General features: G+C 41.0%; 1 protein-coding gene across 1 annotated transcript in view; it reads right to left on the bottom strand.

The window, feature by feature from the left end:
- Nucleotides 1-14302, bottom strand: part of LOC131721046 (insulin receptor-like) — an 88269-nt gene that overhangs the window by 19553 nt on the left and 54414 nt on the right. The window contains exons 3-8 of the mRNA XM_059014064.1: nt 12570-12888; nt 3795-3943; nt 3142-3286; nt 2372-2586; nt 1777-1903; nt 1051-1295 (exon numbers count right to left, since the gene is read on the bottom strand). Coding sequence (XP_058870047.1) covers nt 1051-1295; nt 1777-1903; nt 2372-2586; nt 3142-3286; nt 3795-3943; nt 12570-12888 — 1200 coding nt within the window. The remainder of the gene's footprint in view (nt 1-1050; nt 1296-1776; nt 1904-2371; nt 2587-3141; nt 3287-3794; nt 3944-12569; nt 12889-14302) is intronic.

The raw sequence follows: 14302 nt of genomic DNA, 5'->3' as shown, positions 1-14302 counted from the left end.
AAGGTAGCTCATTATTAAAACAGTGAGTCTTCAGTTTTACTTTTTTTCAGATTTAATGCTGCTGATTTTTATATATATTTTAAAAGGATCTCATCTTGGAATCCACCTTGCATTTATTCAGTATACAGAACGACGGTTACAAATTACACCGTATTGCTAAGCAAATGTGGAGCTTGGTCTAAGTTTTTTTTTTTGCAGCGGGCACCAGTAAATACACCAGCTCTTGAAAAGCTTCGAAGTGCTTAGGAAATCTATTCCATTCCCAAAGGTGCTCTGCTACTCTGGGGCTTATTCGTACCTAGTTTTGTTTTGTTTTTTTGTCAGTGTGCAAGCTGTCAGTAATGGCACTCTACCTGTCATCCATCAACTGACAGCTCTCCAAAAAGCAGTCACGAAAAACAGAAAAAACAACGCTCTCAAAACTGTGAAAAAAAAGGCAACTGAAACCCTCCAGCCAACTCCCTTATTCTAGAAATATCAGACCAACAAATAGGATGTTCAGTTGTGTTAACCAGGAGAATGCCAACACACAAAAAACCTACACTATCAACTAAGTATTATTAGAACAGAAATGTGATCCTGTACAAGGAAGCAATTCAGACCAATCTCACTGAGTTTACAAACCACAGATGCCCCCAGCTGAATAGCTTTCTTGTATTGCTCTTATAATTCAGGACTATTCGTGATGCGATTTGAGCTTGTTGTCTCCAAAAACAACATTAATTCACGGGACTTCTGTATTACATTGTATTTACATGCAGTTTTCTTAATTATGAATTATTACTACAGCTATGGCCTATAGAATGAACTCACTTTGCTTCATAAAGTCAAATGAAACCTGATGAATAATGTTAATTTAACATATTGAATTACGTACTGCTTTGTAGTTTTCCATATACTTAACGAAAAATCTGACAAATTCGAAATCCAACATGCAAAATCTACTTTGGGGTCTGCTGAAAATCTACTAGTGTGCATGCTCTGTTTTGTGATTTGCACAAAGCCACGCTCATTTGAATTCCACGTCTCCAAGCTCGCTGGCTTTCTTACCGCTGGCGTTGGTTCGCACGTAGATGATTGCGCTTTTTGCTCCGTACACCTGGCGCTCCTCAGTAGAGGAGATGAGGGTCTTGACGAAAATGGCATACTGAGTCCAAGGCTTCAGCCCAATGAGGAGCTTCCCTGGTAAGGATTTGGGGTCTGCTGTACGAGAGGGGGTATCGACGTCCTCTATCGCCCAACTGTTGGAGCCGCAGGCGTCCTGCCCGTCGAACTCTGTCAAGTTGCGATAAGGTCTGCAAAAGAAGCACCAGCTTGTAATAAACACAGGACTGTTTATCATAAGCCCACTAAAAAATGGAAAATAAAAACAGCTTGTTTTTCATTATTAACCCCATTAAGGTACACAAAAATTGAGCAGCAGTTCAAATGTTTTCTTAAAATACACTGGAGTGACTCAAGTATCACGAGGAAGATCTGGATGAACAGATCCAAGCAGTCAGTATATTTTTAAACCCTCTTTCGTGCACCTCATTGCAAAAATAATAAAGTTAGCATAATTTGTATTTGTGGGAAACACATGTCCCTTGTACCATACAGGGTTAAACACCTGTTTAATATGCTATTATGATTTTACTGTATCATCCTCTATTGATTATCTGTTGCCCTTTGCCTCCCCCGTCCCCCACCGTCCCCCCCCCCAGTTGCATGCCCCCCTGGTGGTCACTTTCAGAAATCCATCCTGTCTGTTTTGTCTGTTGTCCCTGCTGCACTCACGCCTCTTTGTAGAAGACCATGAACCCAAGCAGATCCCGGTAATCCTGGGGCCAGAACGGCTCCCATTTGACGATGATCATATCAGACCTCGTTTTAATCAAAGTGATATTCAGAACCTTGTCTTCACCTAGAATATAAAAAAATAAATACAAAATAAATAAAAGCGAGTTTGTGTAGCTTTTTCGAATTTAAAATGGTAATGTGTACAGCTATGGCCAAAAGTTTTGCATCACCTAGAATTTTAGGATTGGAGACATGATTTAAAAAAGAAAACTATATAAACATAATTCAGATCTTTTATTTAGCATCACGTAAATCAAAAGAAACTACATCCATCACATCGCAAAAAGTCTACCGGATGCTACAAGTAGTAAATATTTCAAAATGTCACATTTTTCAATTTGTCATTTTTTCATTAAGTATATGGAAAACTACAAAGCTGTATGTAATTCAATATGTTAACGTCACATTATTCTGCAGGTTTCATTCGACTTTCTGAAGCAAAATGTGTTCATTCTACAGGGCGACGCAAAGCTTTTGGCCAGAGCTGTAGACACTGAGGGAGGGTGGGAGCTCCAGGGCTGTGTTGACCTACATGAGGCTTGGTCTCCGTTGTTTTTCACAGCGATGTCGTTGCCTTCCTGCCGCCCCTTGGTCCCTGTCACCTCCTCCATCTTGTAGATCTCCGACAGGCACAGTTTGGAGTTGAACTGGAAGAACAGCTTGCCCTGGCTGATGGTGAGGTTGTGTTTCGACCAGTCCCACAACTGACGCAAGTTCTGATTGTCCAATGCATAGAAGGAGAAATTCCTACAGGAAGTGGGGCAAACGAGTTAAGCTTACCCTTCTCAACGTGTGATAAAATCGCTGCTAAAAGGAGCAGGTTGCCCATGTGTACGGCAGCAAAACTATAGAAACATACACAAAAAAACAACTTTGACTGTATGAAGACACTGAAGCTGTTTTAATCGTCCCATACAGATTATAAACCTCAGACCCCCCTTACAAAATAGTGAAATAAATAAGCATTTTTTCCTTATGGTTACACAATGAATTTAGCACAGCTTACTATGTTTTTAAATATTCTTTATCATACCTTTACAATGCTCAGCTATGTGCTTTATTACACTGCACTATGATTTTACTATGGCATAAAGCAGGGGTGTCCAATCACGGTCCTGGAAAGCCACTCCACTCCAGGTGTGACAGGTAAAATGAGATAATTACCTACTTCAGGGTCTTTGCTGGGGGTTTACTTGGTTAAACAATTTGGAACAGGGTTGGAACAAAGCCTAGGAGTGGAATAGCCCTCCAGGACCGTGATTGGCTCCCTCTGGCATACGGAATGAGGGGAGGGATACTTACCCAGCCTCCTGCATCTCCCCCCGGATCAGCTTGAGTTTGCGGAAGAAAGACAAGGAGACGAGCGCGTAGGAGCGGCGGATCTTCAGGAAGCCAGTGATCTCCTCGATCAGCCCCAGGTTAGCTTCTAGCTCGGCGGCAATGTTATCTGAGAGGAAAGCAAATAAAAATGTCAAGACTTTACTGACAGCCTTAATAGAAAGTGTACAAAAGTAACCCAACTTTCACATAGTTAGTATTTTTTCAACTACAATTAAATGCACACCTACACAGTCCCACAAATACATGTTGTCATTTACTGTAAGATGGAGGTGGAGGGGTTCTGATGGTGGCCTTTGTGATTGGCAACAAACAAACATTCTCAACATGTTAAAGTTTTTAATGTTTCAACATGTTTTTTGCCAAGGTTTAAACGTAAACTCCTAATTTTAAGGCTACACAACAGCTGGTAACCGTGACACATCCTGCACTAATTTAACCTGCACAGAATGCCGTGTTCAGAGACCAGACAAGTGTAAGTTGAGGACGAACTTGCAGATGTTCAGCAATACACCTCCAGTGAAGAGGAAGCCCATAAATACTCATATAAACTGAGATACCATGCTCGAGCCTTCTCCCATAACTGCTGTAAGAGAGGCCGGTTTTAGTTCACTTACTCCCTCCGCGCATGTTAATGACCAGGCTCCCATTGATCACAGTGCACCCGCGGAGCTCCTGTGCGGCTGTGACCGAGTCGATGACTTTGGGTTTATCTCCAAACTGACAGATCTTCGGACACAGCCCATCGCACGGGGTACAGGTCAAGCTGCAGAGAGACACAAAAACATAAACTAAAATTGAATATGTTGATCCAGATATTCCGCCATTGTGAACAGCTATAAAACACCAACGTCACCAATTGATAGCTCTCATCAGTCAACGATTCATTTCATGTCTTTTTTTAGATAATGACACAAACTGTTTCGTTCCAGTTAATGATACAAAATGGATGTGTCCTGTAGTAAACTATATGCATGTGTTTAAATGTGAAGAACGACTAGATGTACAGTATTAAAACACTGCTCTTTAATTCATCGTTAGATTTTTCTTTTTTTCTCGCACTCGTTATGTGAAAGCCGGTTTATATCATGAATTATGCCTGCACGGCAATCATGATATAAAGCGGGTTCATCTGCACTTGATTTTTTAACTTAGGCAAATGTTTAAAAATCTGTGATGGCGGCTACTGGTCTGAATTGAATCCATTGAAACAGAATTCTCTTGTCGACTACCTGAGCTTGTTTCAAACCCAGGCAGATTGCTGTGTTAACACCTTGAGTGTAGCCCACATACTGCATGCCTTAGAGAACACAGTCGGTACAATGGGATGTTTGAAGCTTAACGTTCTGTTGCCAACACTGTCAGACAAGTAATGCAGTGAAGGTCACACATCACATGAATGCTGTCATCATCACTGTCACATGTCTTTGAGCTGAGCTTTCTGAGGGGTGGCCTAGCCAATCAGTTGGGGGAGGAATGGGACACTGCCCAGTTGTTTTGACTGGTGTTCAGAAGTACAATCCTCACCTAGCTGGACAGCATAGTCTTTAACATGGACTGTAATGCTGTCTGGGGGGGGGGGGGGGTGCTAAGAACAGAAACACTTAAAACAAATGCAGTAGTTCAAAAGCAAGAGTAAGAAGAAGGTTAGTTCAGGGATGGCTATAAGACTCCCACTGCATAGCAGTTTGATCCATTCCTGGTTTTACTGTGAGTTTAAGAGTTTAAAAAGACACAAGCTTGGTACCTATACACTGGGGTTAATGAAGCTCCTAGTAAAACCTGGAATGGGTGAAAGTTCTATGCAATAGGAGTCTTAGTTCCATCTCTGTAGTTATAGTGCAGTGCTGGGGAATAGGCTAGCATTTGCACAGACCTAAAATCAGCACCCAAAACACTAAATATTCATATGAACATGAAACCATTGAAACTAATTTACGAATGGGAGAATTCATCCCATCACTGCTACTCAGGTTCCTATAAGTTAAGGCAGACAAACGTATGGACTTGATTTTTTTTTTTTTTACAATGAAAACCACATTTGTTATCTGTCTTTTCTGGTCTATCAAATTCTATATTAGACTATATTTAATGGTTTACATTTTGTGTGTGTGTGCGCTTTGGGATCATTGTGATGAAAGGCGCATTAGACGTGAATTATTGTCGTTGTTGTTGTAATATTTTATTATTATTATTATTATTATTATTATTATTATTATTATTATTATTATTATTATTATTAATTTCTTAGCAGACGCCCTTATCCAGGGCGACTTACTGGTGTAACTATCCTTCAAGGCATGTCACATACAATCAGTCCCGATACTGAAGAATTAAAAAACTGAAGAATTAAAAACACTAACAATTAGATCAGGAATGTTAAAAATCAGAAATCTTTAGGAAGACACTGATAAAGACTTTGTCTAAATGTTTGTCAAGTATTATTATTTTTTTTAAATCCAGAGATCAGAAAAATACTGTCCCTTGGCTGCGAGCAAGCATGGATTTGCTTGTACAAGGGCGCACGTTAAATGCTGCAGTAATTTTAATAATTCAGCAAAGCAGCAGAGGTGGCCAAGGGTACAGAAAGCTGTCTTATCTATTAGATATACATGTTTTAATGAAAGCCTTTGTAACGACGGTTGAGAGGATACTCAAGGATGACCCCATCACCTTGTCATCTTTGCGGAGAATATGCCAAAGCAGAAAGAAAACGTAAATCACTTATTCTTCAGCAGGTTTGCTGACCTTGGGGAAGGAGACAGACCAGCGTGTGTGTTTGTTTTATATAAATACAATACATTCTTGCATTACAAGGCGTGCTTTTAAAAGTTCAACAGACAATGCTTTTGGTTAATGCATAAAAAAAGGATCTCTCTCTCTCTCTCTCTCTACTTAAGCTAAAAAATGTTAAGAATGTGCCAAACGGTCCGAGGTTGTTGCTGTTGGCTTCTTAAGTGCAGAGAAGGTTAACGAATACCCATTTGGTTCCATAAAACATTCTTTGAATAACATGCAAGTTAAATAAAGCCTTGTGAGAAAGGTGGCTCTTTACTGAAACCTCACCGGAATGGAATCAGTGCCATAACAAGTATTGTGAGCGGCTCCACTATTTGACTTTAAACAGAATATTACAATACAAGTTGCTGTAAACAACCCTCTACACAGACTCATTAGGTATGGAGAGATCTGTTGGGAGGCATTTGGGATGCTTGACTGCTTTTAAATTCACGCTTCCAGTTCAGACCAGCCAGCTAAATCACCTTGTGTTGTTTTAATAAAACGAGATGTGTATGCTTGTCTGGTCTGCTGTCTGAACGTCCCTGTGTAAATGAAAATTATTTTGAATACAAAATCCAATTAAAAGGGCTTACACTGCACTGTATAATATAAAACACCACAATTCTAACACTTGGGAAAATGTCTGAACTGTTAACATCCCTATTGTGAAAGAAGCAAACAGTAAATCAGATGGCAAACGCTAGAATAGCGGTGGGATAGTCAAGTTAATCTGGCCTCGATCAAACTTGTGTCAAACAAATGAAAAATATCCAAAAAAAGAACCACAGTTGTGTTTTGCAAAATACGTAGTACGGACCCGAGAGCAGCGATCACGTTACACATTGGGGTGGGCAGATCTCAGTGTATTCCGTATTAAAGGTATGACTGAATCCCATAAATGTACACCTGTTAGTCCATCACGTGGGATCTGAGGGTGCCGACTCAATCACTCAACTTTGGCTTGCATGGTGGCCATGCCAACTCTCTACAATCAAACACAATGCAGCTGATTTACTGTTTAATCTATTCATTTTACCAAAGCAATGCTGAGGTCTCCACTCAGCAACATGCATTGACAAGCTGTTCAATGCTTGTGCTGTATAGTATGTTGTTTTGACTGCCTTGAGGGTACATAAGGACCTTTTTATTTGATTGTGTTACATGTTCCCATGTGTTGCTACAACTGTTTACGTAAGGTGTGTGTATTGTTTTAATTTTTTATTTATTTTACATTTTGACCACTTTTTTAAACTTTTAAATTGCATTCCCTGACTCAGGATGGCTTCCCATGTACCCGCATGGACCTCTCAGAACTACATTTCACATCATCCTCCTGCTCACATATGTAACTGAGATGGATTTACCAGTGAGCAAGAGGATGATGGGAAATGTAGTTCTGGAGAGGTCCGTGCAGGTACATGGGAAACACTCTTAAGCAGACCATCCGTTAAAATGTCTGACGATTTTCATTGCAACACACATGTATCAGTGCTCTGAAAACAATGGGGAACTAAAAACACTAAAAATTGCGCAAGTAACGTTACAAAAAGACAACAGTGTACAGGGAACTTCCTGTTCTGAATTCTGAAACACAAAGTACTGAAAAACAAACAGGAGGGTCCCAGGCAGAGTCATACAAACTTGTACAGAAATAGAAAAACAGACATACGAATAGTTTGAACTGGATGGACAGAAGCAGCCAGCACACCCATTCATTCGAATACACATCAAATAAATGCTCATTTCTGAGCGTCAATAAAGGGGCGAAAAAGCAAACATTACTTTTGGTAGGTTTTCTTGCTCCAAGCAGCGGCCCCTTCTTTTGTAACTCATGTATTGCAATAGCCTTTTGTTCTGTTCAAAGAGCAGGGTTAGTAATGGAAATAGGGGTACCATCACTGCACAACAGTTTTTATTATAATGAGAGGAGGCTTGAGCTTGTTACCAATACACAGTGGCTTACTCAGCTCGTGGAAAACCCTGGAATGGATCGAACTTCTATTGAAATGGATTATTACTTCCATCCCTGCAGATCGTACCACCTGCTGCTCTTTCATGCAAACCGGTGCAGCGCTGATAACAAGTGCAATCAGGTTAGAATACAAGCAAGTAAAAAAAATAAATAAAAATGAGGTCATCGTCTTAGTCAAGCAAACCTCTGAACCTTTCCCGGGCTGAATGTTTCAAAGGTTCATGCACTGAATGTGCCTTATCTGTGCCTTGGAATGTGGGTCACTGGCACTGCATGCAAGTGTCAGCTGCTCCAGTGCCCACAGAAGGCACTGTTGTTTCACACACGCACACTAGAATGTATTATTTGTTTTCTACTCTAATAAGCATTAGAGCTTTGCGGGAGGCTGTGTGTTTCCATTTAAGCTACACTATGGACTTTGATCGTGCAGTAAATGTATGGAGGCTGTATCACAAAGTCCTACAAAAAAACAGAAACAAATTCAAAGCATGTCTCGTGTCTGAAACTAATGACTTAAAGACTTTAAAAAAAATACACACAGTAGAATTTTAAAAACTGCTCGTGGCAATTTTTTTTTTTTTTTTTTTTTTTTTTTTAATTAAACTGTTATTTCATTCTTTCAGTTTGGCATATGCATGTTCAAATGTTCTTTAAAAATCAAATACGTTCAATTCATTCACAGCTGAAAAGGCAAAAAAGCCATCCGTCTGAACAACTGCACCGCAAGATGCCCAGGAGAACTGCTTAAAACAGAAGAGTAACCTCCCTTCCTTTGAAGTGCTGCACTAAATTAAAAAATTAAAAAGTAATCCTGAATCTGCTGCTTAACTTTCATACTATAAAGAAATGATAGAGGTGAGCGTGTGTGTTTGTGTTTGAGGGTAGGGGTGGGGAGGCACAGAAAATGTTTTTGAAAAGCCTGGTTTATTATTGCATGACTGCCTCCTGGCCAAGAATTATTTTTTGCTTGATGGGTTAATGGAAAACAAGCGCACTACGTCCAAAGAGGAATTACAGATACCCCGAAACCACATGGGCAAGAGCACTCCAAACAAAATCGTGCTTCCGTCAAAACTATAACCCTCGATGATGCAAGACAACGGCATTAAAAAAAGCAACATTTCAGCCTCTTATTACAGAGGAAGAAAGACTCTGCGTGCCCAAACAAAGGCTGCTAGTGTCCCCATGTGGCTGTGGTTTCCCAGCACGAACTCCCTTTTGTGCTAATTCTCTGGTTATGAGAGTGTAATTAACAACCCCACAGGAAGACTTGCGTGTGTGCGTGTGTGTGTCAAGAAACAGGTGGGCTGCTTTACATTGGTCCATTCTGCATTCTTTACAGGCTGATCAATCTAAACAGAGCAAGCAGCTTACCCGACTGTGCTGATTGGATATTACTTTGTTACTGACACACTATATCGTGTTCTTAATAAGAATGCCAAGTATTCACTTTGTCTTCACTCCCTTCAATTTGTATAAAGATAGACACGCACACCCAATCGCAAACATCCCATTAATGTTACTGGAGAGAAAGTGAAAAAAGCCTTTTTGCAGATACATTTTGGAACAGTCAACTCCATCGCAAACGATACCGATTCACGCAAAGACACACACACCTTCATGTGTGGTTGTTATTTACTCTAATAGACAGAGGATTAGCACAAGTTCATAAGAGACGGTTACAGTGTATAGCTTGTAACACTGGAGTGTTTAGACCTTCTTGACGCAAAGACGCAGAACGATATCAAATAATGCATCCCAAAACAGAAAATAGAACAATTCGTTTTTTGGGGTATTTTTTTTTTTTTGACGTATGTCGTTGGGATTCTATTGTTCCAAATGTATATATATATATATTTTTTTAATTATTTTATTATTCTTACATTTTTTAGATTTAGACGAAAGCGAAATCGACAGCTTTCTTTCAAGGAAAATCTGATCTCGCCCTCGGGCATTTCACTGTTCTTTCAGTCTCAGGAAAAACTAGACAAAAGGTCACTCTCTCAGTGTCACCAGGGACAGAATTCCATATTGCAGCCAAGGATATTATCAAAGGCTGGATGCCTTGGAATTATTCGAAAAGCAGAACAGCCTAGCGGCACAGAGGTCCCCACTCCCCACTGCCCACTCCCCACTCCCCGAGGTGGTGCGAGCGCAGGTACATGGGCCAGTCCGGGGCAGCAGGATTTGCGTTCCTCTGAGATGCAGAGCGGAGACGCCCCCCTGTATAAATAAACCCTCTCACTCCTGCGACGCAAAGTATTCCAGAAGGCTGGTGATGTTGCAACAGCTTCCTTGTTTCCACAGCACATTGAGAAACACTTCAACGTGCTGCCGTGTGCTTATCTGGCCGTCTTCTAGGTGCTGTTGACATGGTAGCAACCTGCCAGTCCAATACCAGAGACCCCCCAGAGTGAAGAAGACATCAGACACGCTCCAACGTCATTAACTCCAAAAACTTTATTTTCAATGACTTAATGAATGTGTACCGTATGAATGTACAAGATAGGAACACCCCGTCGGGGCTCATTTCTAATATCAGATGTTACACACTTTAAAAGTATGAAATAGATGAAGCGTATAACATGAAGCATGTGATATCTTTGCAACACCCTGGTAAGCATGGATTTGTAAGTGAACAAGAGAAACGGCACTCCGTGCTGTGAATGGGAACCTTTGTGACGTCTTGCTGATTGAAACTGTACTGTGTCGTGTTTGCAGGGAGATCACACTTGCGTAATTATGGTTTCGCAGACTGCATCCTAATCTGTGCAACACTGGGACGCTGGATATGCCAGTGAAACAAGGCGCGGACTTTCAAATTAAATCCTGAGTTTGATATTTTTTGCATTTGTGCTGCTCTTGTGGAAGACTTTCTTTTCCTTGTTGATGAAACACTGGGTTTTACGGCAGGATAAATACACTTGACTTTCTTTAATTGAAAAGCGTGTTTGTTTATTTGCATTACTTTGCTTTAGGCCATTCCGACGAGAGACTGTACATCTGTGGGGACTTGGCTAAACTTCTGCTACTGTTTACCAAACATGTATCTCAAGTGAGCACACACAGTACAGGCAGTGGGTTTCCTTCTGCTTTTAACCCTTTTAATCCTGGATGCCCCTGTAGGTTGCAGTGGGTTTTGTACCCAGGCTCGCCTAGACGGGCCAGCTCAGCTATACCTGGGGATAAGGCAGTGGAAACGACGCATTCCCAACATGCAGTCTGGAAGCAGATCCCAGTAAGCATCTGGAGGTGCGTCTCCCACAGCATCCCGGATTCTAACCCCTCTTGCCTGACTATCTAATCAAGCTGCTCCTCATTCGCTGCTGTAGAAAGGTGTCTATCTACACAGGGATTTACACAAAAATGTTGCCCTACAGGGGCGAGGTTGCTGAATGACATTGAAATGCCTACAAGGCAGGGGAAGGGAATGCTGTCAAAGCGTGTGTTCACTAAGTAGTGTTTTTAAAAGTAATTTAACAATTGTTATACTGTTACTGCTGTTTATGCTCATTTCTGCCCCGAGCAGATTTCGTTTTCGCTACTGTAAAGGCATGAAAAGAAAAACACATCTATAAATGACACATTCAGCTGTATTTGTTATTTCCACACTACTTCAGTGTTACTTTTCTTATCTTCCTCAGCCCTTAAGAAAGTAGTACCCAGCACTGCATGTCAAGTGAGATCACCTTACTAGTGCATGCTTTACAACTACTAAAAACTAAACTCAAAGCTTCTCCACTAATTCATGTTACAATATAACAGCCAACTAGCAGAAACCCTTTTTAAACTCCCATCTTTAAGAGAGTTGCAATGCACAACTATGGCCAAACGTTTTGCAGCACCTAGAATTTTAGGTTTGAGACAATAAAAAAAAATTTAAAAAAAACTGTGTGTGACTTTAGTGTGATGCAAAACTTTTGGCTATAGCTGTAGCTTGGATGTCCCACAACAAAGCCTGTATTTACGTCCTTGAGACCGGTTTGAACGTGTTGTAGCTGTGCCTGTTTATTCTGCACTGGGAATTAATAGGATGATCCCCATTTAAAGCCGACTAATATTATCCCAAATTTGACAAGCAAGCCATAATGCTAATCCAGGTGTTTCTCAGACTGCCTTCCCCAGTCTCACTCACACTCTGTGATATTTGTCAACTTATTGATAATTTTACAGAGCGGTCCTTACCCAGGGAAAGGTGAGTAAGGTCCAGTCACACTTTAATTTAGTCACTGAATTACTACGTTTGACCAAACAGAAGCCAAGTACAGGACTGGATCTTTTTTTATGCACTGAAATATGCAACATGGGGCCTGTGCTGTTAGTAAATATTACCTGTGCACTAAACGTGAGACATAAAAACTCTTATTATAAATCATGTAAGGATTAAGTACATCTTATTCTGTGTAGACATGTCATCCCATGCACAGAACACACAGTATAGTTCTAACTGTAAAAAAAAAAAAAAAAAAAAGTACTATTACCGGGTTCTGTGTAAGATACAAGCTGATTCTCACCCACTCAGGTTCAGAGCCGCTCTGAGCCGTCGTGGAGCGTATGTATCAGCGTGTCTGATTCAGCACCTTATACAACACTGTGCGCGGTAGCATACAGCGAAGCTGGGATTGGGATTGGCACTCACGTGGTGGTGTTCATGGTGTATCCCGATGGACACTCAGGGATGCACTCCCCGTTGTGAATGACGTACTGGTCGCAGCCCTCCTGCGGGTTCTTGCACTTGTTGTGCAGCTCCTGGCAGAACTCGAAGGGGATGCAGCGCCAGCTCTCGAAGCGGTAGAAGCCCTTGGGGCAGGCGGCGACACACCTGCCCTGGTGGAGGAAGTTCCGGCACGCCACGCACTTGCGGGGGTCGTCGGGCTCCGAGCAGCTGCCCAGACACTCCTCATGGCAGCAGAGGAGGTTCTTCGTGCAGGCTCTGTACTTACACGTCGTCGGGCAAACTGCAAAGAAAAAAAAAAATGCGTCAGCGAGGGAAATGTAAAGAAGGAACTTTTTTTGTTGAAATTTGAGTTACGCACTCTACACTTCAACCTATTTCACTATGGTCTTACTTGCAAGCATGGCTAAGGATGGGACCTGTTAAGACTATTTTTCAATACTCTATCCCAGATATTACTGTGCTATGAGCATCATTAGACATCCAATGTAAAAACTGCATATTTCAGGTCTTTTACTTGATCAACAAAACAAATTGGCAACACACCAGGACCATGTTGTACTTTTGTTTAATTTCCTTTTTGGCCAAAAATGTGCCAACATTATTCTTGCATCACGTTCAGCAGAAGTATGCGACAAAACCAAGAGGTTTGCTTAAAATCAGAAAACATCACTACTAAGCACACACACAGCAGATCCACTGTAAGCAAACCATTTTAGTCATCAATGCACAACGGAGCTGCTGTCACTTTCGTTTCAATATGAAACGATGCAGAGCTGCTTGTGTCCAGCGCTTTGGAAAGTACAGGAGAGTTTTTTTTTTACAATGCTGGGGTAACTGCTTGACTTTTTTTCTCAGTTAGTTTGAATTTTTTTTTTATTCTCAGCTGCTTTCAACGCCTCAGAAAACCTTCAAAAGAGAGCGGTTTCTTTTGATGGTACAACAGCGATGGCACGACCTGTTAAAACTGCTTTACTTCCAGTGTCAGAAGGAGAGACTTTGTCCTCGTTGACTTTGTTCTCATTTTGGGACTGGTTCGATTAACTTTCAGTTGCCAGAGAAAGGCGTTTTAGAACAATTCAGATATTGAGTAACAGATTTTCTTTTTTTTCAGCAACAAAAATAACTGAATTTGGTCTGTAACTGCATACAAAATACCATTCCACACAGCTGTAATACCCCATAAGGGGTATACATATATATTTAGTCATTTAGCAGACGCTTTTATCAAAAGCGACTTACAGATGGGACCTTGGTTTTACGTCTCATCTGAAGGTCCAGACTCTACTAGAGATTAAATTGCTTTTTTTGTTAGTACGACAACTTCAATTCACAAGAGCCATTCAGAAAACGCATTTGGAAATGTAATGAAAATGCTGCACAATGAGCCGCCCACTCCTCCAAGCATTTTAATTGAATATCAAGCTGACCAGCACTTGAATAAAAGGGGATGTGCCCATTCAGTCACATCTGAATAAAGGATCTGTTATTACCCGCAATGACATCACTGAGAGGAACTGTGTTCGGGCAGCAGCCTCCCAGGGGTGAAATCTGGCTACTGAATTTTGGAATTCAGCATGCAACTGCTTTATAGATCGCTTTAAAAGGTTTTATATGTTGTACTTCAGGGATAGAAAAAAAAGACGTCCCGTTGCCAGTTTGATCCATTTCCGGATTTGACAACGGTCTTAAACGGT

This window comes from Acipenser ruthenus, chromosome 47 (genome assembly GCF_902713425.1).
Source record: "Acipenser ruthenus chromosome 47, fAciRut3.2 maternal haplotype, whole genome shotgun sequence".
NCBI lineage: Eukaryota > Metazoa > Chordata > Actinopteri > Acipenseriformes > Acipenseridae > Acipenser > Acipenser ruthenus.
This window is presented reverse-complemented; position numbering and strand designations above follow the sequence as displayed.